The sequence below is a fragment of the Molothrus aeneus genome, chromosome 19 (genome assembly GCF_037042795.1).
Source record: "Molothrus aeneus isolate 106 chromosome 19, BPBGC_Maene_1.0, whole genome shotgun sequence".
NCBI lineage: Eukaryota > Metazoa > Chordata > Aves > Passeriformes > Icteridae > Molothrus > Molothrus aeneus.
In genome coordinates this window covers 930,906-958,322 of record NC_089664.1, presented here as the reverse complement: position 1 = coordinate 958,322, position 27,417 = coordinate 930,906, and the positions used below count along the sequence as shown (strand labels likewise).

At 49.0% G+C, this 27,417-nt stretch overlaps 1 protein-coding gene across 1 annotated transcript in view; it reads left to right on the top strand.

Moving 5' to 3' along the window:
* The window catches only part of ZNF618 (zinc finger protein 618), a 143,682-nt gene that overhangs the window by 103,310 nt on the left and 12,955 nt on the right, over positions 1-27,417 (top strand). The window contains exons 7-14 of the mRNA XM_066563000.1: positions 3,079-3,162; positions 8,196-8,285; positions 9,634-9,669; positions 10,425-10,502; positions 11,506-11,595; positions 17,457-17,645; positions 20,311-20,394; positions 21,501-21,557. Of these exons, the coding sequence (XP_066419097.1) occupies positions 3,079-3,162; positions 8,196-8,285; positions 9,634-9,669; positions 10,425-10,502; positions 11,506-11,595; positions 17,457-17,645; positions 20,311-20,394; positions 21,501-21,557 (708 nt within the window). The remainder of the gene's footprint in view (positions 1-3,078; positions 3,163-8,195; positions 8,286-9,633; positions 9,670-10,424; positions 10,503-11,505; positions 11,596-17,456; positions 17,646-20,310; positions 20,395-21,500; positions 21,558-27,417) is intronic.

Here is a 27,417-nt window from a genome sequence, read left to right as displayed (position 1 = left end):
CAGAGGGTGCTGGCACTGCCCAGGCTGCCCAGGGAATGGGCACGGCCCTGAGGCTGCCAGAGCTCCAGGAGCTGCCAGGGATGCCCAGGCTGGGGTTGCTGGGGGAGCTGGGCAGGGACAGGGGCTGGGCTGGGGGATCCCTGTGGGTCCCTTGTAACCCAGAATATTTTGTAATTCTGTGTCCTCTGTCTGAGGTGGGTGAAATTGGGAACAATTCCTGGATATCCAGTGTGTTTCCATCCAAGTCCTAAGGATATACTCAGGAACAGGACACACACTGGAGCATTTGATGTGCTGCAAGTCCTCTCCAGCACTAGCTCTGGAGAGGAGCAGTGTCTCTCTGGGTAGTTTTAATCAGAGATTTTAGAAGAGGAGGCTTTCATGTTGTCTAAAATTCTCTGAAATTCTGTGATATTCAGATGATCTTATGTAGAAAATTGCCAATATTTCTTTCTCAATTCTTTCTTGGATGCTGCCCAAATAGACCATCTTTACAGAAATCTGGATGTTAATATTTGAAAACAAATCTCTTACAGAGTTCCCAGGCAGGAAAATTATAGAGAAATATATTTATTTCAATAAAAAGAGGATAAGAATTTTAGTAATCCCAGACTGTTCTGGTCATCCCTCAGTTTGTCCTCAAGATGCCAGGAAGGTTTTAGTGAAGAAAGAAATACATGCCTGGTATATCCAGTGAGTGATGCACTTTGCATCTTCCAATGTGGGCTGGAATTTAGCAATAGGTGTACAACAGCCATACCAGGGATTATTCCAAATTCTTCTTTCAGCCTGACCTTTTTCTGTTCAGCTGCTTGTTGGAATCCCAGCAATGTTGAACCTGAGTGGCAAACAAACCCATACAGCTTCAGTATCTTAAGTATTTTAATTCTCAGTAGCCTCCCTCCTAAGGATCTTCCTAACCAGAAAGGCAGAGGAATACAGGGATCACCTTCCTGACACCTTCTCCTTTCAGCCTAAGCAGGGCTGGTTTTCTTGACTGCCTCAGGTGATTGTGGGGAGCAGGGTCCTGCATCCCCCTGGCTTAATTTAATTTCATTTTGTTCATTAAGAGGTTTTATGGAGTCAAGATCTCTTCTTTAATGCTGCTCAGTCATTTAAGTAGCACTTCTTCTTTTCACTTTGGAAACCAGGCAGTGATAATCCATCTGAATTCCCATCTGGAAATCACAGTAAGAACAGAATTTCTAGTCCTGGACAAATGAGTAGGAAAAAGTCAGGAGAGGTTTACTTTTCTTTTATGAAACTCTCAGTGCTACATCATTTAATCCAAGCAGTTGTGAGACAGATGAATGGTGTGTTCCCAGCCAAACCATTTTTACTCCAGAAGGGGCTTTAAAATAAAATTGTCTTTATTGTGTGTTATGCAGAACTCCACAGTGTGGGCTGAATGGACTTTTTCACTTGAGATGGAACTTCAGATCCTTATTGATAGAAAGAAAAATCTTTCCTCATTTACAGGTTATGTAGGTTCAAGTATACCTATTTTTTTAATTGTGCAAATTGAGGTAGTTCATTGCCAGATTGCTGGGAGTAACACCTTTAGACACTGATTGGACCATTCTTTATCTTAGCCTTATTTACACTTTGAATTTACAAAAAAAGAACCCTGCCCTGCCCTGAAGTGACACTAGGATGAGACAGGATCTGCTCATGTTGTTACATTGTCTTGTGTCTGAATTCTACCATGGAGCCTCAATATCCTACTCCATAATGCTGATTTGGGGGATAATTGTAAAATATTAATATTTTTTCTTTAAATGGCTGGTATTTGCTGTCTGTTTGGATTCAACCTGAGCATACTTTTTTAACTGAGGGAGAAGGAAATTCTTTGATATGTAACATCCTGAGAATGTCTCTCAGCATCCAGTGAGTAGTGTCCAAAACACCTTTTCCCCAAAACATAAAAAAAAAAAAAAAATAGAGTTTGTGACCATCAGACTATTCTGAACAAGGGTTCATTCTCTCAGAAATTAAACCAGGATATTCCCCTCTGCAGGGAAATTCCTGGTAGTCCGGCATCAAGTTGCCAAACCTGGTAGGATTACATCCAGGCCTGGAAGGTGTGCATTGAAATCTCCATTGTGATACATTCAGCTGACACATGGTTTCAATAAAGTATCACAGAATTTATAGATTCCTCTGGCCACCTACTTAAAAGCTTAAAAATTGCTGTGGGTAATTCATCCCTGTAGCTGGTGACTGCACCTGTAGCAGCTTTTCTCAGGAGCTGGAATGGCCCTGGAATCCCTCATGGAGAAGGCAAGCACGAGCCTGTGGCTCCATGCCCTCTCACCTCTCATTGGGCCCCTTGCCAGCTGGAAGGTGAGCCAGCACTTTGCACCAATTTTTGGGTCATTTCAGGGGATTTGACCCCTCCCTGTGAGGGTTTGGGATTATTCCTGGCTTGGCAGCTTGCATCCCAAGGATGCCCCTGTGTGAAGTATGAGAAGCACAGTGTTAATCCAGTGTGTTCCTCGATGTCTCCTGTGTTCCTGACAGAGGCCAAATGTTTGTGGGAAGGAAGTAAATTATTGTGAACTGAGTGATCTTGGAATAGTTTGCCCACAGGGAGTTTTTTTTTCTTACCCCCATTTAGGATCTGGCTTGTGCCTTTGTGTGAGAGGGTTTCTGTCCTTTCCAGAATTCTGGATTTTATTATTATTTAATCCTTACTAATGTAACTCTGGGTACTTTAATCCTCTTAAGGGTTTGCTGCTGACTTTGGGCTCAGTCCTGCTCCCTTTTCAAGGAATTTTGCCATTAGACACCTTTAAGTAGAGTTCTGATGTAAATTGAAGCTGATTTTACTGGCAGCTCTGTCCCTGGCTGTAAAATGCCTCTGTAAAGCTGTAACCTGTGTGCCAGGCACAGTTCCAGTGGGGAGGAGAGGGGGGTCTGTGCTCCTGCCTGCAGCCCTGACTCTGCCTCTCCTCACTGCCAGTCTGGAAGGAATCCTCCAAAGATGCCAAAGGCTCAGGTCAGAGGAATTGTCTATGAGCCTGCGCGGGGAATGTTCTGCCAGCTTAGGAAGCCATAAATGTGTTCCTTTCCATCTAGGTGCCCCTCTGGCTGCGGAAAGGGAGAAGAAGCCTCTCTCCAGAGCTGTCTTTGTGCTGCCCTGGGTGGAATCCACAGAAACAAGTGAGGGTCCCAGATGTTTTGTTTTTTTCCCTGATGTGTTGTAAGGAAGCATTAGCTGCACTCTGGGTCTTCCAGGGAGGCTGCTCAGGTAGAGTGTGCCCTGGACACAGCTTGAAGAGGTGTTTCCCAGTGGGAAGCATGCAGCATGGTCCTCAGAAAATGCCATCCTTTCCTGTTTCTTTGCATCAGGTGGATTAGTCATGGGGACTGGCTCTTCCTGAAGAGTGCTGGTGTTGCTCATGGTTCCTTCCAGTGAGGCAGATATCCCAGGAAAGGTGATGTTTTCTCCAGGTACTGCCACAGAGCCATTCCCCAGCTCCAGCCCTCTGGGTTTGTCATCAGCAGAACTTGAGCATCTGCCAGCAGATTTTCAGGAAACAAGGAATGTGAAACCAAGGATCAGAGCAAGTCATCGACTGTCCTGTGATCCACTGGCCAAAGCTGGAGGGATGATGCTGATCCTTTGTGGTCACTCAAACCCCACTCAGAAAGCCTTTTTGGGGCCAGAAACATCACAGCCTCAAATAGAGAGGTGACATAAATGTAATGCAGCTGTAAGAAATCCAGCCCCTCCTCTTTAAGAGCTGCTCTTGGACTTTATGTTTGGGAAACCTTGTTTGTCAAGGTGAATGAGTTATGTGAAATTGTCATAGAATGTAGGATTTAGACTAGAATTCCTTATGTTGGGTGCTTCCTTTGCCATTTCCAAACCTGCTGGTGCAAAGGAGCCACCCTGCTCATGGAGCAGGACAAGCAATGCTGTCCAGACTGCCCTCTTCTAATCTTCCTGCTTTTATCCTGACTGGGACCTGCAGCATTTCTGCTGCAGGTGATGTTAGGAGGAATTCATCAGGCTGTTGTGATCTGTTTGCATTCAGCAGTTTTGCCCTTCCACATGTGGAGACTGTCCCTGCTAGACTGCTGTTCCTATAGTGCTCTGCCAGAGGAGGATCAATGGGATTCCAGGGTGTCTGCAGGGCGCCAGCTGCTGAGAGCTCCTCTATCAAGTACCTTTTGTGGCTTCTGCCATTTGAAAGCTCAGTGTGAACTCTGGGCCCAGTTGAAATTGTTCTTCACCTTGGACAGGTCCTTGAGGAGCTCTTGCAGCTGCTGTGGGGACAGCCCATCATTTGGGACCCTTCATGGGCTGTGCTGGCAGCACTGCAGGGATGTCAGCTGGATGGATGTTTCCAGTCTGGGTTTCTGGGATGCTGTGCAGAGCTCTTGGAGCCCAGTGGGCTCAGTGTGTACCCAGCTTTTGTGGTATTCCTGCACTTAGAGGGTGGCTTAGGTGGTCTGTGTTTCTAGCTGTGTTTTTAGTGATACAGGGCTCCTGACCTTTCAACACATTTCTGATTGCTCTTATTCCCTTCCTGGATTTCTAAAGCAAAATCCACTGAGGCCAAGTGTCCTAAGGAAAGAAGTGTCTTGTTTTGGCTGCCACTGCTGGGCATGTGTTCTCTGCCTTCTCTTTCCTGCCAAAATGAAATATGTGCTTCCTTCTCTGGGGAATATGTGAATCAAACCAACAAAAATTCTTCAGATCTTGAATACAGGATCTTCTGGGAAGAGAGCTGAGCTCAGCCCTGGGGCAGGGAGTTCAGCCAGTCCCAGTGAGTGCTGGACACACCACCAGAGCCAGCTGGCAGCAGCTCCTGGAGATGGGAGAGAAGAGCAGCTCATTCTCTCTTTTATTGGGATCCACTTGCAAGCAGAGTGGTCAAAACTTCTTTCAGTCCCCATGGAGTTATTTCCTGGGGTACTTGAAAAACCTGCTCATTTGCCATCTGAGTGTGCCAGTCCTTCATAGCTGAGGACCTGCCTTGTAATGAGGCTGTGCCTTGCCTTTTCTACTGCTAGCAAGATAAGGTGCTCTGTTTTGGCTGTGTATTAAAGATGAATTGTGAGCTGACTAAATAAGTACAGCTGGTACTCAGTAGACCTCTCTCTGGAATCCCTGCTGCTGTTGGAAAGGCTCCTGAGCATGAAGGAGAGTGATACTTGAGTCTGGGGTTTGAGCAGATGTCTTTGGAGCATTTTGAAGGTCTGTGTTTGCAGCAGGGTCATTGCTCAGCTGGCAGCAAGGATTTGAATACCAGGAAGGGCCAGCGTGTGCTGGGGGCTGAGGAGTGTCCTTCCCTGCCCTAATAGCACCTGCTGGTGTCGTTGTGCTTTGGGTGGAGCCTTAAGGTGCAGCCCCTGATGACGGCAGAGACTTTGAATCTGAGCAAACTTGCCTAGGTAGCATGAGCTGTCTGGATCCACCTGTGCAGAGGTTTAGGGATGGTTTCAGTGTGGGTTTGCAGTCACACCTGAGCACCTGGAGTCCCTTGCAGCTCTTCCCATGGCAAGCTGTGTTAGAGGTACTGGATGTTGCGCCCCAGATGGATATCTTGGGGTTGGAGTTACAACCCACAGCAGGAAAACTGCCCTGGAACAGCTTCCCTGTGAGCACAGCCTGACAGAGCTCAAGAAGCATTTGGACAATGCTCTGAGATTGTTGGGGTGTCTGATCCTTGTGGGTCCCTTCCAGCCCAGGCGATTCTGTGATTCTAAGTGGTACTGCAGGGAGGTGGTTCTGCCCAGGGAGGTTCTGGCTAAGCAAGCAGTGTCTGCTGGGTCAGTGCTGGGTGTGTTGGAAGGCTGTCAGCAGAGAAGGCTGTACTGGGTGAGGAGGAGGGGGCCTGGCTCTTGGGAGCAGCCTCAGCAGGGACTGCTGTTCAGAGAGGTAAAGCTTGGCTGTACATGGGCAGCTCTTTGTGAATTCTCTGTAAAGCTCCTGTCTCTGGGCACTGCTTGCTGGGTGTTCTCTCCTACAGAGCCCAGGAGATCAGTGCCAAGCTGGACCAGCTGGAAAAAATTCTTACTTCTCTGTAATCCCTGCCTGTGGGGACAGTCCCCTAACAACACCAGCAAACCCCTCTTCTCTGGGCTGTGCTGTTGGCACTTGTTACATGTTCCGTGTTCCCTGCACTGCCAAGGGGAGAGAGAAGTGCCCACAGCCAGCATGGGCTCTGCTGGGGACAGTGAGATCCCTGTGTGTGACAGGGACCACAGGTAGCCATGCCTGGCCCTGTGAAATGTTAGTTTAGTTTTCTTCTAACAAGCCTTACTATTTACTGAGCTCTTTTCTTCCAAACTAAGGCCATAATAGTTTTTGTTCTCTGAACGTGAAAGTGCCTGCTCTTTGGGACTGCTTTGGAGAGTTAATCTTCTGTTGGTCCTGTAGAGCTCATTGCACTTCAAAAAGGAGGTTGGTTCCTTGGTTTGGGGACAGCCATCGAGGTGGGACTGATGCCAAGTTAGGAGTTTCTCTGCTAATTGACTGTGCTAATTGACTGTGCTAATTGTCTGGGGGGTTTTTGCAACAGCTACACGGATAGCAGCAATCACTGATCCTCTTCATTGTGGGACAGGGTCCAGGGAAGAGGGAGGCCCTCAGCACTGTTTTGTGACCACACAAGGAGCCTGCACAAGATCACATAATGGAACAAACACAGTTAAATGTGCCTTGCCAGTGCTTTTGCCACTGGAATGTTCTTACAGGTGTGTTCTGCTGCTCCTCCTCCTCTCCCTCAAGCCACGCTGTTTGTGCAGAGTCCCTTTCTCCTTGCTTGTCCAGCCTAGACTTCTAAAAACCCCTTAACTCTAGTTTAGCCCTGCTGTGCTCTGATTAAGATACAAATATTTTTTAGTCACAGAGGTAAAGTTCCAGTGCCCAGGTGTTTAACACCGTTTAGATTTGGCAATTTTCTCTGCTAGATCATCATAGCTCCTCCAGTCACTCTGAATAAAGGGTGACAGTGATCCTTTATTTAGTGCTGAACCCCATGTGCTCTGGACTGAGCAGTGAACCCAAGTGAGTGATTACACTGTACCAATATATCATAGCTTAAAATAGGGAGTGATTTTAAAAGTAAAGTGATGGAGAAATAAAATGAGAGCTTACTTAATGTGCACACTCTGGTGTGTTGGAACACAGGATGGAAGAGGTAAAAACAAGGCTTTAACTCTGCTGATAGTGGGAATACATGGATACAACTGCACTGCTGCAGGGGAGCTCCCTGACTGGCAGGTCCTCTGTGGAGCCCTGGGAGCTGCTGCCTGCACTCCTTGCTCCTGCTGGGAAGGAAACACACAGGTTTCAGGATCCTTTGTGGCTGTACAAATGATGTGTTTCACTGTGTTTGCCATGGACTTTATGATTTTGCCACTTTGCTGTGGGCTCATAGCACCAAGCCATTGTCCTGGGGTTGTCTGACAGGTGGGGTGACTGCTCAGGAAAGGCACCCCAGGGTGTGTCAGGCAGCAGAGAGGGGAAACACTCCACCAAGCTGGCCAGGAAATCCTCCTCATACACTGATGTGATAGCTGAGCTAAAGACACTGATCCCCATTCAGAACAAACCAGATCCATAAACATTTGGAGCTGTTTTACATCTGTCTGCCCCACACAGCTGTGGTGAAGGGTTGGTTGATGCTGGGATGAAGTGATGGGGTGTAGGGAACAAATGCATATGAAGCCAAGCTTCACCAGCCCTCCCTTCACTGAGCACCTTACTGTCCTGCCTGCCTTGGGTTGTTGGGTCTCCTGGGTTCCTTGGTTCTGACAGATCTGGGTGCAGTTGGGAGTCAGTAAACAGCAGCAGTGGGAAGCAGGTGTGTGCTCATACACTGGCTCTGTGCTTAGTTCTGCCCCTTTGTCCCAGTCCTGACCTACAGCTGCTTCTCCCTGAACTTCCAAAGGAGATGCCAGCAGGGCCTGCTGCCCTGCATCCTCATTGCTGTGAGGTCTGTGGGGTCTGCCCTGGAGAGCAGAGCTGTCTGAAGAGGAAATAAATCAGAATATGCCCCAAGCCATATCGTGTGGGGCAGGGGGAACAGTGTGAGGCAGTGGTTGTCTGTGTGCCTTAGAGACCTGACAGAGCACGTGGGATGTGTCAGTGCATGGGGGTGTCTGATTGACCAGTGTGGTTGCAGTGCTTGCCTTTCACCTCAGAGTTTCTAAACTGGTCTGTTTTCTTCTTCCTACAGACAATTTTAGGTACACGTGTGACATTTGTGGGAAAAAATATAAATACTATAGCTGCTTCCAAGAGCACAGAGACCTACATGCCGTGGATGGTGAGTAATGTTTTGACACTCAGACACCTGAACTAGGCTGAGAAGTCTTTGGGGAAGCAAAATGTGGCTCTGCAGGAGCACGTGACCTGTGCTGTGCTGTGCAGGACGTGGCACTGCACGGGTCACCTGTCTTTGCCATGGAGGCACAGTCTACAGGCACTGCAGGGAGGAGTTTGCTGTGCCTGATTCTCTCTGTGTGCATAAAAACAACATCTGTGCTGGGACCAGGGACCTTGCAGTGGGTCTGCAGTGAGGGTCATGGTTAGGATGGAGAGCCTGGGACTGAGTACCTCAAGGTAAATGGTCAGCCTGATTATTTGCTGGGAAGAAGTTGGTTGCTTTTTGGTTTCTGAATTTACAGGTTTGTTCCCAGCATACTTCTCTGTGAATTATTTCAGATTTCAGAGTTGGGAACTTTCATTTTTGTTAATGACTGTGGTAATGAGCTGATGAAGTTGTCAGTGGCCCTTAAAGGGTGACTGTAGATGTGGCCTAGGCTGGTGACACCTGGACAGAAGCAGACACCCACTGCCAGAAGCAGTGTTTCTTTATTCTGCATTGGGGTAAATGAAGTATCAACATGCTGGCTTGCCCTCTGCTTACTGAATATCTAAAGCTCCTCACCTGGGAGCCCACAGATATTCCAGACCTTCCCTGTGTGTGCTGCAAGCCTGGCAGTACTGCTCCTCACTTGGCTAAGGAGAGTTCTAGAAAGAGGCAGCTGCACAGGAGCAGGTTTTGAATGGCTGGGCTGTCTCAGAAAAGCAAGTGCTTTTCACAATACATGGTTGTCCAAAAAAATGGTTGTGTTTAGCTGGAAAGTGTGGACATCTGAACATGCTCTGAGGACAGCCAGTGTTCTCCTGCAGGGCACCACTGCCAGCTCCCTTCCTCCTGTGGGAGCCAGAAGAAAATTAGTGGCACTGACAGTCAGTGTGAGGGGAATGTGGCTGCCTCAGTCAGAAATGTCTCAGGGAGCTCTGCCAGGGGCCACAAGAGAGCTTGGAAAGGGTTCCATGAGTGTGCAAGGACTGTCCCAGCTCCTCCCTGGGGCTGCTGTTTCAGCACATGCAGGGGTGAGGCAGCTGTGCACCTGAACTCCACCTGGGGCCGTGTCAGGGTCAGAACAAAGGCCTTGAGCATCTGTGTGAATTAGGGCTGGGCATGCTCAACCAGGTCCTGTGAGGATGCTGCTGGGAAGAGGAGGGACTGGGGCACAAAGCCTGGTTTGTTCAGTGGGGCTGAAATGTGCTGCAGCAGTGTGTGAAATGCAGGAGGAAAACAAGACCATTTAAGAGGATTTAATTTCTGTTTTGTTTCTTCCCCTCCTTCTTCTATTCTGTGTTAGTTTTTAGTGTGGAAGGGGCCCCAGAAAACCGGGCAGGTAAGCTGAGCTCCTTTGTGTGCTTTATTTCACAAACCTTTTCAAGCATTCAGTAGTTCAGACACAGCAGGTCGATTCTGAACTGGTAAGAGTCAAAGGAGTCTTGTCAGGGATTGCAGTGGGACAGGAGCATCCTCTCTCCCTCCCCAGTGTCTACAGCCAGTAGGTTGATGCCCAGCCCTAGCAGATACCAGGCTTTTGTTGCACATTCACTTGGTCAGGCTTCAGACAACAAAGAATCAGGTGTTTCATGTCTGTGGTGATCTTGTAAATTGTTCAAAGCATACACCAAATTCTTCTCTAAAGTGGGTTGGGTTGTGATTGTGATTTGTTGCTAGTGTGCTGTTAGCTGGTAGAAGTCCCAGGCTGGTATTTGGTAGGTGATGTGCCTGCAGACTGCATTGCTGTGCCCACTGTCAGCCAGTTCAGCAGCATTAGAGGGGAGATTCCCTGGAAGAAAATCAGGAAATATGGATCAGACTTTGCAATGTGTTCATTCAGTTTTTCTCTGCATTTTTAAGCATTAATTCCTACAAGGCCTGTTAGTGGGCTGGGAGCAGGGGTAATCCTGGGGCACCTGAGGAAGAGGAGGAGGGACAAGTCAGACAGAGGGGTCACTGGTTTATCATTCCTATTTTCCAATCCTGTTACAGATGGAAATGTGATTACAGGTGCAGGAGCATTCAGTGCCCATGCAGCTGTAGAAGGCAAAGCTGAGGTCTTGTCAGCTGTCCTCTGGTTCTGTTCTCTTGCAGACCCCTACGACCAGGCCGTCATCGCCGCCGACGAGGTGAAGGAGGAGGAGCCTGAACCCTTCCAGAAGATTGGGCCAAGTAAGAGTCACTACTGTGTCAAATAAAAAGGAAAGCTCAGGAGTTCACTGCCTTTGGCTGCAGTACCTCTAGAGAAAGCAGGAAGCACTGTTACATAGCGGGCTTGGGGTTTGGATGCTCACAGGTATGTTCAGGCTCAAAGGAGCATCAAACACCAACAGCCCTGGCCCTAAGAACTGCAGCCTTGTGATGTGTTCTGCTCAAGAGCTCTGCAAAGAGAAGGGGAGGGGAGTTCAGGGAAAAGCAATCTGGCAGGGATGAGAGAGGGCTTGAAGGTGCACTGAGAGCTGGCAGGTGATTCATTCACACTGCCTTTGTGGTAGGTCCTCAAACAGAGCAGAGAGAAACAGAAAGAACACCAGGTTTTGCCAAAGCATTTCCCTGAATTTTCCATTTTGGAAATATTTGATTATCCATGGATTTTCCTTCATCTTGCAGCTTGCTGCCAGTTCTGTACTCCCAGCACTGGCAAGAGGAGGAGGTATCAGTGTGTGGTTACACTCCATTATTTCCAGTATCCCCAAAGCAGGAATGAGCACATTACTCCAGAAGAGCCCCTTCTCCTGCAAGAGAACTCCACAATCCCAAATAAAAGTTCTCTAATACTTGAACCTGTTTGTTTCCTGGTTTGACTGTTCCTGTTGTCCACACGTCCCAGACCTTCTGTAACCAGAGGACAGAACTGTGTCACCTGTAATACAGACTTTAGAACTGGATTCTCTCCCTTGTTTTGCACACTTACTTGTTGTAATTTTGGGGTAATCTTCTGAAGCTTGTTCAGTTCTACTGAACTTTTTATGCATGGTCCATCCCTCTGTTTTGAACTGTTTCCTTTCTTGGGAAAAGGATGTGTGGATTACAGGGCAGGCAAGTTCCACATGCAGGAGTTTGCATGTTTGTGTGAATGTTTGTGTGACCTGACCAGTTTCTCTGTAAAAAGAAACTAGGAGTTGTGTAAGAGGCCTGGCCTCCTTCCTGACCTTTGTCCTTGTTCATTTCACAGAAACTGGCAACTACACCTGTGAGTTCTGTGGCAAGCAGTACAAGTACTACACTCCCTACCAAGAGCACGTGGCTCTGCACGCCCCCATCAGTGAGTATTGCTGCAGGGCTGGCCCTCTGCAGGCTGGCACCTCCGGGGCTCTGGGGTGCTTCACTCCTGGGGATCCTTCCCCTGGAGCTGTGGGGTTGCAGTGGGCAGGACACAGATCATGTGCTGAGCACTGTAAAGCTGAGCTGGGATCTCCTCTTGCAGGGACACTGTTAGGTCTGGAATGTCTCTGGGCTCCTACCCCAGCCCATGGAATTCTACACATGTTCCTTGTGGGGTTGATGGTTTAGGCTCTTTTTTAACTGAAGAGATGCACAACATTTTTATACTCCCCTAAATAATAACTGAACATAGATGTTAGAGAAGAAGTATCTTTCTATGAGCTTCTGGGGAATTATTTCAAGCAGTGAGATAAAACTGGTTTCAAAATCACTTAAATGACCTCAGCAGCTTGCTACTGAATCACACTCAATAAATGATTTATTTCAGGGAGCTCAGGACAAGGCAGTTGTCAACAAACTGCACAGCACTGTGGTCTGCACTCCCCACACAGAGGGGAGGAGGCTTTAACAAGCAGTTCAGTGTAATTTCAGTGCAAAATTTGACTAAACATGTTGAGAGAAATTTTTGCTACCTGCTGGATTCGAATACTTTCAAAGTCTGCAGAGAAGTTCTTTACAGCTGAACTTCCTTTTCCCTTCCCAGCACTGCCCTGAGCTTTGCTGGGTGCCCGGGGTGTGCTGCTCCAGGGCTTGGGATGATGGAGAGGAGGATGAGGGATGGGATGAGGGACGAGCCGAGCTCAGCAGCTGCAGCCGGCAGGGGGCGCGTCCACCCCAAAATCCCCGGGAATCGGGTTTTTAAGGGATTCTAGTGAGGCACCCTTGGGTTTATGGGAACATGCTCCACCAGACTTTTGCTTTTAAGGTTTGGTGGCTCTTGACAGGTGCCAAGCAGGTTCTCTTGGATATGGACCATGGTAGAAGGTGCAGGGCATAAAATACGTGTCCAGCATCAGCATCACAAAGCTAATCTTGTTATCTGCCACCTGCTGAAGGACCTGCCCCAGTGCTTCTGATTGCACACATTGTAGTTATTCCTGTGGCTGCCTGCCCATGGAAGCTCCACCTCTTCACTGAGGTATTCTCAGCCTTCAGGCTGAAAACATTGGTGACCAGCAGTGGGTCCATCTCCTGCCACAGAGGAGCCCTTGGACAGCAGGGCTCTGGGGTCTCTGCTGCCCCTACAGAGAGCTCAGGAGCAGTGTGCAGTGAGCACTGGGCTTTGCTCAGCTCTAGCTAATCCTTACCTTCCCAGTGCTTCCCATTTCAAGGTCATTTATTGCCACTGATGTCTTCCACCTTCCCAACCAGCCATTGTAATAGCTGAGCTGCTGGTTCCAGTCCAGGCTCTCCAGCAGAAAAGAAACCCCAGCTGTGTTTCTCTGGGGACCCTACAGTTCCAGTGCCCCCCCCCAGGCCCTGCCCTAGTTCTGGAGGTGGAGGCATGTTCTGAGTGCTGGGCTTGAGGCCATTCTTGCACCATCATTTCTGCAGCAAAAGAAAAGAAGCTGCCCCTGCTGCAGGCTAGATCAGCAGGCCCTGAGCTGTGCAGGTGGGTTTCCAGTCCTTTCAAGTATCTTTAGCTATGAGGACACTCAGGATCAGTATTTTCATAAGGTTTAACCCCCTCCCCATAAACTTTTCTTTTTCCTTTTTTTTTTAACCTCTGTTTTCCTCTCCTAGTTCCCATGACCAGTAAGATTTATGATTTACAATGACAAGCTACTAACCCTGATGAGGATATAGGAGAGGGCATGGTGAGCCTGGCCAGTACATCTCACAGCTTTCTGCTGCTCAGACTGTTCCTCCCAAAATCCAAGGTCTGTGAGGAAGCTGTTAGCACCTGACTTTTGAAAAGCACAGCTGGCCTTTCTTGGGTCCTTGCAGTCAGATTAAGTAAAACTGAGACTGTGTCTTTACTCTGGTCTCGTTCTTCTGGTATAAGGCAAATGCTGAAAATTCAGTCATAGTGGGAATAGATGAGGAAAGCCCTTCAGCATCACCAGTTCAGCTGTCTGGGTCTCTGCTGGAGTGCAAGCTTCCCTTCCAGAGCCTATGTTTCTGGTTTTCTGTCATAATGAATGAAAAGTCATTGAAAATGGGTAAAACAAGAATTATATTCTGCAGCTTCAATAGCATCTTGCAGGATAATTTCTGGTCAGAGCTACTGGATAGCTGCTGTCTGGAAAAGAGCTCTGCTGTGAGCTTCCCTGGAATTGTTAATGCCAAATGTCTCCTTCCAAGGTTCCCTTTTCTGAGTGAGGAGTAGGGGCTTTTTCTCTCAGGGTCTGTGGGATGGGCCTTTCCATGCCTGGGATCATTCTTGGCTCTCCAGGGGACAGACAGACCTACACCCACCCTGACACCTGAGATGCTCAAGGAAGTTCATCAAGGCTTGCTGCTCAGTTCCTTTCTGTATTGGATGCACACTGGATACAATTTATTCCTCCAAAGTGCTTAAATGCAGTGTTTCATTGATGCAGCTGCCATTTTGGTAGCACAGCTGGTTTCCACACAGACCCTGTGCAGCCAGGAAAAAAACAGCTCCAGATTCCAGTTGGATGGTGTTTGTTTGCTTCCACCAGTTCAGTGAGGGAAATCTGTGAGTTCAGGTGCTTTTCCCAGTTTGATCCCACAGTGTTTTAGCAACAGGCTCCACCTGTTCATGTGTATAAAAACACACATTAAAAATTTGATAGGTTTGAGCAGAGGGGTTTTCCTGTGGAAAGACCTGTTTGCCATAGCCAAGGTGTTTGCTCAGAGTATTTCAGGCCATTGTTAAGGAAACATTTTCCAACACGTTCAGTGAAGTCAGTTTTTTTCTCCATAGGTGATGATATAATTCCATCTGAACCTTCAAAATGGTTCCCTGACTAGATCTTTCCAAACAAATACCATACACAAATTATTAACCAGAATTTTTACCTGGAAAAAGGAAAAGGAATGTTGCTGACACAATCTGGTCCCTACTGTGCTGGTGCATCGTGGTAGTGTGTGGATTTGTGGGCCAGATTTTCTCCTTGCTGCCACAGCTTGTCAATCACAGAACTTTCAGGTCTCCCCAAGACCAGGAAAGCCAGGAGGGACCACTGTGATCTCTGGACTGCCTGGAGAAACACATTGTGTAGGAGTGCCATGATTGAATGGCACACAGATATGCTTTAGAGAGACATCTAATCTTGCTTTTGAGTGACAGAAAATGCAGCAATCACATAAGGTAATTATTTTGATGAATTATTGCCTCCACTAAATTAAGACTAAAATTAGCCAGCTGTAGCTTTGAGCACTGGGTCCTATTTATAACCTTGTGTGCTCAGTGAAGGAGGAGGACTAAGTTACTGAATTTCTGTCCTTTATAGACCTGGCCTAGCCTGCTCTCCAGGCCCTGCTTAAATCACAGGAGTGACTTGTGTTTCCATTGTAAGCTCTGCTGTTCTTGGCCCTTGGTCATCCTCTTGTCTCCTCCTCTGAGTGTTCTCCAGTCTGTTCTCCACCCTTGGGCAGGGCAGGCACCAGCCCTGGGTCAGGAAGGATCTGAGAGCTGGCACTGCCTTCCTGATCCCCTTGGAAATTCCTGATTGCTCCCCAAGGAGCACCTCAGCCTCTTCAGCATCCCCCTGGGATCTCCTCTGCAGCTGAGCACAGCAGTGACCAAGCTTTTCCTGCTGCCAGGCTGGAGCCCCCAGTGTTCTCAGCATGTCCTGCCTCAGGTGTGTCCTTCAGCCCAGCCTGGGCCATGCTGCAGGGCTGCAGCACAAAGCCCTGAGCTGAGTGACTGCAGACCCTGCAGTGAGAATCACCCTCCACATCACTGCAGCTTCCACTGGGGTTGGTCTCTGCTGCCTTCTGAGAGGGTTTGAAAAGCTCCACAGCAGCAGTTATCAGCTGCCCATGGTGCTGTCTCCAGTCTTGGTGCAGATTTTGAGGCAGGAGGTTTTTTGTGGCCATTCAGCCACTCAGGATTTTCATTTTTAGAAACATCTTGGCCTTTTCATCAGCCTGAGGCCTTGAGTTCCACGGTGAAGGTGACTTTTCCAGAGCAGAGCAGAGGAGCCATGTGATGCTCTCTACCTGTCTTGCTCAGCCTTCAGAAGGAATTTGGCATCTGATGAACTACAGACTGAACGTTTTATTCCCAATGAACTGTTAGCTTCCTCCAGACTGCTAGAACTGAAGTTCCTTTGTATGTCTTGCATTGCTGCTCAAAACTCTCTCTGCCTAGTGTCAGCTGGAGCAGCCTTCTCTGTGGGGTCTCAGTTTGAAGACACACTGTTCGCTTCATTTGGGAGGAAGAAGAAGACATTTTGGAGATCATCATAGCATTGAGACTTTTATTGTCACATCTCAGAGCAGTATCTGGTCTGCAGAGGATGTGCAGTGATGCTCTCTGTGTCTGGCACTGAAGAGTTGCTGATGGCTGTTTCTCATGGCATTGATGGGGAATAAAGCAGACATTGGTGGCAATGATCCTCATTGGAAGCAGATGATCCACAAGCTGGAAATTTTCATATCTGACTACATTTTTGCTGGCAGTTTGGCAGCAGCTGGAGGAGGATTATCCATGGAGATTGAAAGGAAGCATAGAGAGCAAAACAAGCCTTCTGCCTATTTATCTGGCTGGAGACCAAGCAGAGAAGTATCCTGACTAAACTGTGAGAAAACCAGTGCATAATTTCCTGCAGAACTACACTGACATGTGAGGAAATGTCACCTTAGGGCTGTGTGTCAGAGCAAGTGAATCAAAACCCCTGGAATTGCAATGTCCTGTGAATGTACGCACTCCCAGTCCCCAGTGCTGCTGCTGAAGGTGAGAGCCAGTCACAGCCAAGGTCTGTGAAGTCTCCTGGGATTTTGGAAATGAGTGTCCCATCCCAGCCTAGGGGATTTCTTCCCTGTTTCAGAGTTAGGCTGTGGTGCTGCCATGGCATTCCCCTGAGAGCTGCTCAGTGTGGATGAGTATTTCTCACTCAGACTGTGTAGGATGTGCAGGTGCTGCTGTTGTCCCTCCACCTTAAGGCATCCCACAGTATCACTGTAGAAATCACTGGTAGGGAGCTGGGACTGTGGGTTGGTTGAACCTTCTTTGTTAGTGATTTTTCATGACAGGTGGTTGGAGTGGGGCTGGTGCTTCAGGACCCATATCCAAATTCCCATAGAAGAGGCCCCTTACGAGTGAAGGGGGTTCTTAGACAGTTTCTCCATTTTTGCAATGGTTTATTTAATCCATGTGGCCCAGATGAAGGGCTGTCCTCCTGAAGGTGTTTTAGATGACTTTTGGCATTGACAATTCCTGGTGATCCTCACTGTGTGCTGCAGAGACCAAAATATCGATGCATTCAAAGAGCATATCCCAGTAATAATCATCAGTCTGGAGATGGGACCAAAAGCCTTTATTCACTCTGCCTCCTAATTCCATTCCATTCCCAACAGTGCCCTTTCCTTTGCATTTGGTCAAAGAGACAAGGAATGTAGCTGGATATCACTAGGATTTATTCAAGGCTCAAGAAACAAAGCTTATCCCTACTCAGAGATCTGAGTAGTTTAGAAACCTGTTCCCAAAATTCAGTCCATAGACGTGGAGGCCAGAGCTGCAGGTGCCCCCAGCCAGGCCATGGCAATCCCACAGTGCTCCTGGATGGATGGGGTGATTCCTGCAGGAGCAGGAGCAGGAATGGGTCGGTCCTGTGGCAGTTAGAGGAGCCCACTGCAGGGGAACTAAGGAGCTTCCCCAGGGGGGAGCCCAGCTCTGTCGCAGGGGCTCGGTGGATCAGCAGCTCCAGCAGGCCCCGCTCTGGGAGCTCCCTGGCTGTGCAGGCACTAGTTCTGAGTGTTCATATCCAGAGTTCTCTCGATCTCCACTCTTCGTGGCAGTGAAGACACAGACGAGCCAGTCCAGCAAAAAGTCCCCGGCGTCCATCAACCGCTGCTCCAGCCTCCTGCACCGAGCGCCCTCCGGCGTCCCGCCCGCCTCCCAGGCCCAGATGTTCCGCGCTCCCAATTCCGCATCCCCAGGAAGCAAGGCCATCACAGGTACCAAGTGCCCTTCAGCCTGCTGAGCTGCTCAGTGTCCAGTCCTGCCCTGTTCACCCGTCCTGGCCTCCGTCTGCTCCATCCATGACTGTCCCAGAGAAGCTGCTCCCAGCAGCAGTTGAGGGGATTCGATCCTTTCTAATCCCTTCCCAGTGACAAGTTGTTTTTGTTAAACATCGTGGTAACCACAAGGTGCAAAAGACCCTGTTTCAAATCCTGGTGTCACAAACTGAGAAGTGCTTCCTGACAAGGATTGGTGTAATGGCTTGTCAGGAATGGGGATTTTTTGCTTGGTTTTCAGCACTGTTTGGCATTTAGTGTTTGTTTCCCTCAAGGTGATGTTCTCAGGGCTTGGTCTGTGCCTTTGGAAGTGCAATGGAGTCCAGGTGTTTTCACAGTGCTCTATTCCCCACAGGAACCTCCGAGAGATAAACAGAAAAATCAGTATTACAGAACCATTACTGAGGAGTTAGAAAATGCAAGTTAGGATTGATCCTCCCATTGTCTCAGTTTCCTCCTTCCGAACAAGATCAAGCCTAAAAAAAGAAAATTAGAAGAAAGAAAGCAAAGACTACTGAAAAATAACAGTTAATAAATAGGGTGTGAAACATAGTGTGCCATGTGCAGTCCACTGGGAAGCACCTCTTAAGTCTGTGGGATTGATGGATAGAGATCCCATCTGGGTGCAGAAGAAGGGCTGGTCAATCAGTTGGTGTTTAAACACCCCTAGAATGTCTAGCATGAACTGATGCTGAGTATGAGAGGTGGCTGTGGTGTGAGAGGCCATGGATGATGAACGAGGATGGGTTTTGTTGGATAACACATACCCACAGCTGCCAAGGACTAGGTCCATACAGAGAATTTTACTTCACTTTCAAAAGGTTCCAATACAAGGAGAGATAACAGAGTGAGCTGCCCTCTCAGTGTGGGAAGGGCACAGTAAGACCAAGCAGGTGCATTAAACCAGATTTTTCTTACTGCCAGACCTGGGGGAGGTTTTGGGGGGGAAGCTAAGGGATGAAGGCAAAACCATCATGCAAATTCTTTACAAAGGTTTTTGGAGACCTCCATCTCACTTCCACTTGTGACATAAGCCAGGACTTGAACCTGGGTCTCTTGGGAGGGGTGGGTTGACCCAAACCATTTTGTCACGGTCTGATTTTCCTGTTATTTAAGGCCTTTTGTTTCTACTATTTATCTCTCAAGTGGCCTAGGTAGATAATGTTTCCAGCTCCTTTTCAGCCCTGATTGATGTGTTTCTGTTTCAGTTGATTTGGTTCCCAAGTTTGCTTGTTCTCTTGAATTTTAAGAGTCAGGAGTGTAGTTGATTGAGAGTTTGAGAAGCCTGCTCAGGACTTGGAAGGGTCCACTGAGGACTGGCTGGGCCAAAATCCACAGGCTGGGCTCTTCCTTCAGTTCAGGTCTCTGGTAGCCCCAAAGCCCACGTGTGTGAGCCACGCTGCAGCCCTGGGAGCTGCAGGAACCCAGGGCCTCTGACAAGTCCTGACAGTAGTTGTGACCACTCCAGTGGTCTGCAGGAATAAAATCATGGTCTGGCAGCACTTTTCAGGAGTCCCCATCACTCCTGAATGGAAGACTTGTGTCCCCAGCCCTGCCCAGTCTGCAGGCTGTGCCCAGCAGAGCCAGGCCAGGCTGTGTCCCTGTGAAGCTCTCGGGTGACAGTGGGCTCCAGAATGAGAGTGCAGGGCAAGGGCCTGTCCAGCACAGGACACACACATTGCTTTGGCCAGTTCATTTCTGTTTAATCTCTAGTTTATCTTTTGAGCCACCACAGTAAATCCATTTGCCTGGATATTGCAGACCCTGTGAAGTGAGACAGGACCTCCTTGTACTGTTGAGCTGGTGCTGAGCTTGAGCAGGAACCCCAGGCTGTGCTGTGCAGGGATGCTTCAGGGATGCTTCAGGGATGCCTCAGGCCTTGTGGCCACTGCCAGGGGCAGGAAGTGCCTGGGTGCTCTGGAGGAGCCTCCCAGTGCAGTCGCTGGGAACTGCCCTGTGCTGTGGCTGGAGAGGGCAGAGAGGGCCCTGACAGGAGCTCAGGGGTGGGGCTCAGGGAACAAGGGCACTGATGGGAAGTGTTGGGAAGCACAGAGCCAGAGGGCCTTCCACAGCTTTTCCAGACATGGTGGGCAGGCCCTGAGACAATCCTTCAGGCCTCTGCTTCAACATTTCCAGGAGGGTGCTTAGGAAGGGAGTGCAGGTGGCTGGGAGCACAAGGAAAGCTGGCACGGTGCTTCTGTAGGTGACACTTTGGTGTGGTCCTGAGGCCCCGAGCCCAGTCTCAGACTGGTCACCTGTGCTCACAGGAGTTCAGGGCTGCTTGTTGCCTTAAGGAAGAGTAAGATAAGGGTTGGGTTTTTTTGCAGGGGAGGAAGACATGACCTTTCTGGTTCAGTCAGGACTGGTGTTCATGGGCTCCCTAAGAGCCAATCCAGGCCACCTCAGCCAGAAGGCATTCAAGAAAAATACCCACCTGTTATCCCTTCACTGAATCTGGCCCATTTGCCTCCAAAGTGAGGTATTTGACCTTTCTGCTGTACTCAGGGTCTGTGATTATGTGGCACAGGAGCATGTCTTGCCTCCTGTCTGCCTGGTTCTGCATCAGTGTTGACCAGTCACCATTCCTGCTTTGTTCTCCACCCAGCAGAAAGTGCTTTCAGCAGAAGAGTGGAAGGCAAAGTGCAAAACAACTTTGAAGAAACAAACAGCAATTCCCAGAACTCCAGTGGTAAGTGTGGTCACCCTTTCCTGCTGCTTCCACGTTCCTCTCCAAGCAGGACCCAGCTGTGCTCAGTGAATGTTGATGTATTATGGGGCACCTTGTTTAAGCTCACAGGCAGCCAGCCCTCCTGGGGTAGTGCCTTATTCTCCCTCCTCCCCAGGCTCCTGGCACCCCAGCCCTGTCAAACAGGCCATGTGGGATTCCTGCTGCCAAGGACCAGGTACTTGAACATAGATTTTCAAAGGGGAGCCAAGATGTGGAGAAAGGATGGATGGAGATCAAGCAGCACTTGTGCTGTGTCTGTGTATCAGTACAGTCCTGGTGAAACGAAGGCATTTGCAAGCAGCAGAAGTTTGAGGTCTGTGGATAGAAGAGCAGTTTGCAGGTTACAGTGATGCTGAGCATGACAGTTTATTTAAATGTCACTGTAACCAAAGTCCAGCTGTTTCTGCAGTCACTCTGTGGAGCTCACAGTGAATCAGATGTGTGTATGTGAGACCAAAATATGTGTGCTAGAAGGAATGAAATTCCCCTGCACTTGTGCAGTTTCCTTGCAGTGTAAAGTCCATGTGGTAGTAACTGAACATAACCAGTGGCCTAGACAATTATGTTCAGATCCACCACCCACAGAGTTTTCTGTGCAAGGTTTTTATCCTGCCTGTGTATTGCCCAGCCTTCCAGTGGGCCACTACCATTCTCCATGCTCCCTAACTGGAGCAAAAGTGACAGACCAGATGAAACATAAATTTAGCATCTTGCTGCAGAGATAAATAACATGCCAGAAGAAAAGCCTGGCCTCCCTCCATTCCCCATCCAAAAGAAGCAGAATAGGTGGGGCTGGCAATGCCTCTGGCTGCAATGGGCAGGTGAGGAGTGGGATATCTCCCTGGAGCAGGTTACACAGTGTCTGTTGGGGGTTAGATCTGCCTCAGAAGCAAGTAAGGGGCTTTCTGGAGCCATGTTGATAAGCAGGGATGTGGTGTTAGAAAACCCATGTGTGGTAGCAGAATGGGTGATGGGAAATGGGGCAAAAGGTTGTTTGTTGCTGAAATACTGTGTGTTGTGTTTTGGGGAAAAATCCTGTACTAATCCATCATTCACCACAATTGCAGCTGGTCATTCGGGGACAGAAAAACCTAAAGAAAAGAGGTGTAAGCAGAACCCATCAGGTGAGCTTGTCTCTGTTTCAGGCCCTTAGTCCTGTTCCTGCTGGACACTCAGGAGTCCTTGGGGCTGCCCAGGCCCTGGTCAGTAGGCCCAGCCTGGCTGTCAGACATGACTCAAGGCAGTTTAGTCACTGAGTTCCAGAGTTCCCAGCCTGGCTGCAGCTCTGGACATGGCCCTGGCCTCTCAGCAGCTCATTGTTTTGTCTTCTGGGGGTGCTGTCAGTGTTTGAAGGGTTTCAAAGCCTTTAAGTGCACATCTCTAAATGCCAGTACACCACTTGGGGCTGACTCCTCTGGAGCCATTGGAAAGTAGCAGCCTGAGATTGCACCTATTTTATTTCTGTCAAACCTTGTGCAACCAACAAAGGACGAGCAGAAATATCTTCCTTCCTATCAGACAGCTCATTCCTGAAGCCAAGAAAGCTGCATTGGAAACCTGCTGGCTGCTCTTGTCAAGTTTTGCAGGAGGGGAGATGAACCTGTCCAGGAGGCACTGACAAGAGACACAAACAGTGGCTGTGCTGAACAGTCCAAGCCTTCAGTTCTTTCTGAACTATTAAATACTGACCCACTGTTGCTGTGACACATCTCCCAAACTCTCCCTGCCATCTCCTTGTACCAGCTCACATCACACGCATCCTCCTCAATCTGTTTCTTTCTGGACTGCAACATTTAAAGCACATGAGTGAAAGTTCACAGCAAAAACCAAAACAAAACCAGGAATTCTTCTTACAAGTTGAGTAGCAAGTTTCATGTGATTTGCTCATCTTGTTCCCCTGTAAGGAGTGTTTCTGTCTGCACCACGTGTAGTGTCAGTTTATTTTAGTGGCTCAGTCGAGGGCCTGGCAGGCTGCAGAGGAGTTGCAAGGCACTCACCTAGACCTTTGATTGAGCAGGAAACCTGAGGAACTCTAGTGAGCTGCCCAGGACTGGTCTGAGGGCAGCTGGGCTCTGGTAGAAGTAGTTGCTTTCTGCAGTAAGGAGTTGACATGCTCCTGAAAGCCAGGCTGGTGCATGGGGATGTATAAGCTTTTCCCCTTTTCCTTCCTTTATCTGTCCTGCATCCTCTTTTCTTCCCTAGCCATGTTTTCCCCCTTTGGCTCCGTTTTTGTACTGCTTCCCATTCAGTGCTCTCATTTCCAGCCCTTGCACCAAGCCATTTTCCTCTTATTCCTTCCAGTTCTCAGGAGTCCCAATGGCCTCACTGACAGCAGCCTGGGTGAGCATCACCAGTCACTGTGCTTGTCACTGCTGGTCAGAGAGGCCTGGAGAGCTCTGTGTGCTCAGCTGTCCAGGCAGAGCTCTCTGCAGCTGCCTTTTGGAAGAGCTGACATGTCCTTGCCTCCTCCTTTTCCTTCTTTCCATGGCTGTGTCTCAGTGGGTGTGACAAACCCCATGTGGCTCAGTGTCACATGTGGGATGGGAACTCTGGGGTGATTCTGGCACCATTGGCTTGTCCTCTCTTGTGCTCCAGCCAGCAGATTCCTCCCAGGCAGGGAAGCAGGTGGTGGTAATGTGGTGGGCAATGACAGAAGGATGGACACTTCTGTCCTCCCACACCCATCTGCTGTTTGCTTGTCACCAAACAGCTGCTGTAAGGAACAGTCACCAGGTTTGGGAGGTAAATTTAGGTCCCAGCTGAGCAGCCAAGAGCTGTGTGGCTTGGCCTTGTTAGATGCCTGATGGCTCTTGCTCTCTGTGGGTGTGAGCTTTGTGTCACAGGCTTGGATACAGAGATACCAGAGAGCAGCAGGAGAATTTTAGGCCACCCATCTGGGGACATTCTGCTTTTTCCCTGTGTTACCATCCTGACTGCAGTGGCACAGATCCCTTGGTGTCTGGAGTGAGGGGCAGGACAAGCAAAACGGGGAGATCAGTAACTAAAATCACCTAAAATACCCAGGGGCACAATGCTGTAGGGAGTCCTGAGTGGGAATAGGAATGGAACTAGAATGGAAAATGTTGGATTTCAGATGTCTCTTCCCTATGCACACAACCCCAGTCCTTGTCACAGTGAGTGCAGGTACCTGGCACCCTTACCTGTGTGACCTGGCCTCTGGCTGCCCATAAACCAGAGCTCTGAGCTGTGTGTGCCAAACTCTGCTTGGGCCTGAGGTGAGTCCCAGCACTGTCTCCCAGCAGGGTGGGCTGGAGGCAGGGACTGGGTGAGGGTCTCGAGCTGTCCTCCACATTATGATTGGAGAGTGCTCTTTGTACTCATGGAAAAGGGCCTCCACAGCCTCTTGAACTTGCTTTGTGATGGAACCTGAAAGATCCACAGTGCTTCAAAAATAACATCCTGCTAAAGTGTTCCAATTGCTCCCTTCTGCTGCCTGGGGAGCACAGGCAGCAGAGGTCCCAAGTCACACAGAGCTTCTGTTAATCCACTGCTGAGCTAAGGGAGGGCCAGAAAGCAGTGCCATGACCTGATCCTGAAGCATGGAATTGGCTCACTGGGATGAACAGCAGAAGCTGTTATTCCTTAGGGTGCCATAAAGCTGCTTTCAAGGAAACCCTCCCTGGTGGGGGCCATTCTGCCAACTCTTGACACATGCTGGGGTTTTAAATTCTCAAGACACCAAACAATATTTCAAGGCCAGCTTGTGCAATGTAAAAGGCAGTGATGATCAGCCTGGGCATGGGTAGGGAAAGCCCCAGAAAGGGGCTGAGCTGAGTGTTGTGTCCACAGTGAAGGTCACTGCCTTCCTTTTCATCCATGTGTGCTTGAGAGGAGCCTTGGCTGGGGCTGGGCCCTGCTCTGGTGCCCTCTGTCACCACAGGGCTCCCAGGCTCTGGGGTCTCCCTTCCTCTGCCTCCAGACAGGGACAGTGACCTTCCTCAGGGACAAGAACCATCTCTAACTCAAGTGTTCACAGCCTAATGCAACTTGAGCCCTTGTTTTGGGCACTGGGGATGACTCCTTTGTGAAATGAAGGCCGAGAGGGATTAAGGGAATTGTAAGAATCCAAGAAGTAAAAGAAAAGCAAAAAAGGAGAAAAAAAAAACTCTTTAGTTTCAACACCTTCAAATACAGCTATCAAAGGGGAAATCTAATTGAAATTGTCAGTGTTTGTTGAAGTCTGAATTTGCTCAATGTTGCGGGTGTGAAAGAGAACAGTTAAAATTATGTAGGGAATTGGGAAATATTTTGAACTTTCAAGGTTGATTTAAGCTGTATAAATATGTCTCAATTTCATCTGCTGCTTTAGGGAACTACTACTGTAAGAACTTCCAGTACAACAAATTTTAGCATTTAGAGTTTTTAAAATGTCAACACTTTTCATTCCTATTTACACAGGGAAGCTTTGCTTTCCAGCACTGTTTATTCCAGACTGGGGAGAGGGTCAATGGAAATGTCTTCTATTTTCAAAGCAGTTTGTGCCAAGCTCAGATGAGATTGAGATCAAAAAGATTTGATTTTCTACATTTGATATAGAGTAAAAATTCTTGGAAAAGCCTGAGAATCTCCTGTTGTCAGGATTTAAAGGACATAGGACTAGATTTTAAAGATGGATTTTCAGAAACCACTTTCTTCCCTGGTGTGGCCATACATCCCCTTCTACTCATTCTACTCACCCCCTGTAGTCCAGCCATTGCACAGCCCATCTGTGGGGGGGTTCTGCTGCAAAGACAGCACTTCTAGGATAGCATTTTTGGTGGGTGAGTGCAGCTTTAGTGTTTGGGGCATAATAATTCTTGATTACTGATTGCAGTGTGACATTAGCACAGCCAGCCCCCGTGCCTCTGCCTCCTGAGGTGCACCCAGCTGCCTCTCAGGCTCTGTCAGCACAAATACAACTTCCATTAACATTCATCTGGCAATTCTCTTTCCCATCTGTGGTTGGTTTGTGACTGCTGCGTGTCTCCATGGAGCTGGGAGAGCCAATGGCCAAATCTGAGGAGTGAGGAAAAGGGGAAGGGGGAGTTGTTCTGTGAGCTTCACTCTGTGCACAGCACAGGGAGTGCTGGTGATGGGGTTACACAGATGCACAAATAGCCAGAGCTGCATTTTCAAAGCAGCCTGAGGTGCTGTGCCCAGAAGGAGTCAGCAGCTGAGTGCAGTTCCCACCAGGCGCATGAGAGTCACACAGGGAGAGCTGAGTTGAGAAAGTGTTGCTTTGCTTGGTTGCATGAATAAGTCACTGTGTCCAGTGAGCATTTGTGTGGAACTGAGGTTTCTAGGAATGAAGTGTTTATTTCTGGTGCCACATTCATTTAAGCTGTTCCAGACTTCTCATGTTCAACAGGCAGCTTGCAGACAGGAAGAAATATATCTGGGTTAAACTAACCACTCAGCAGCCAGTCTCTGTGGGTGATATCCTGCCAACTGCTCCAGAGCCTTGGGACACTGGGGAGCAACTGAGGCAATGCATGTGAAAGCATTGAGGCAAGGAGCACTCAGCAGAACTGGGACACACAGCCAGGGCCAGGGCTGAGGATTGCAGTCTGCAAGAACAGATACTGGGCTGGGGCTGGGCAGGGCATGGCCAGGACAGTCCCTGGGAGAGCAAAGTGTGGACAGAAAAACCTGAACTCTCATTTTGCCTGCAGAATCTGTGGAGGGAAAGATTACAAAGCCCCAGTGCAGGTGATTTATCAGTAATCAGTCACACTCTGGCATTTTTGTGACTGTTACCTGGATAAGTAGCTTTAGTGGAAGTGATTGTGCTGTAACAGGGACCTGGCAATGCACGGATAAAAATAATTGTCCAATTATAAATATGAAGACCGGAAAAACCCTAAGAGTCTTCCTTCACATAAACCAGTGTTGTATTGAGTACCTGAAGTGCTGTTTCATACTGACAGTGCTTTCCATGTGAGTGGGAAGCCAAGCAGAACGAGGACACTGTGTCAGCACTTCTGGCTGGAGAGCAGCCAGAGGTGGTGCTGAGAATTCCTTGGGCTGCTTTAAGTGCTCTGTGCCACTGCTGGGCTCTGTGCCTGCTCCAGGTCAGATTCTCCTCTGGGGGACAGTGAAGTTGGGGTTTGTCCCTCAAAAGCTGAGGTGCTGCTGCAGGAGCCCTGTAATGCCTGGAGCCCCGGGCAGTGCCATGGGCACACGTGTGCTCCCTGAGGGAGCAGGGCACCTCCAGGGCAGGGAGCCAGCACACAGAGGGGAGGGTGCCTGGGGGAGCCTGCCCTGCTCAGCTGCTCAGCAGGGCCTGGTTAGGGACGTGTTTCAGTGAAGATCTTGCCCCAGGTCCCAAGCTCAGCAGCTGCAGGAGCAGCTGGAGCCCTGCTGGCTGATCACAGTGTGTGCAGTGATCAGCAGCATTCCCTGTGAGCTGGTGTTTCCCATGCATGCCCTTTCCACAGCACTGTCCAGTCATGTGCCCAGCATCATCCATGCCTTCATCTCCATTCCTTAGGGGCTGGCCCTGGCACCTGGAGCCCTTTCCAGCAGCTCAGGTCCTCAGCACAGGGGTGTTTAGCTCACTGTGCTTGACCCATGCAATTCCTGAGGGTGGTGTTCCTTCCAAGGAAACCAGGCCAGGTCTGTCAGAGAGCCCTGAGAGCCTCAGTCAGGGATGTGCCAGCTCACAGCCTTGGACTGGGACCCTTCTGGAAATGCTCTGGGTCTGTGACTGAATATTTAACATTAATCATTAATGATTTCTGCCCTTCTGCAGGGGTCTGACCCTAAAGGACCTCACCTGGGGACTGTAGGAAACCACACATGGTCTGAGGTGCTGGGATCACTGTTTCTGCTCCAGGGCACTGGGGCTGGATGCAGACAAATCCTGGTTGCTCAAGGGGCAGCCAGCACCCAGTTTTCAGTCACACTTTACAGAAAGACAACCTGCAAGGTGTGCTGCATAGGAAATGTGCATTCTCAGACTGAAGTAACTGCACTGCTTAGGAA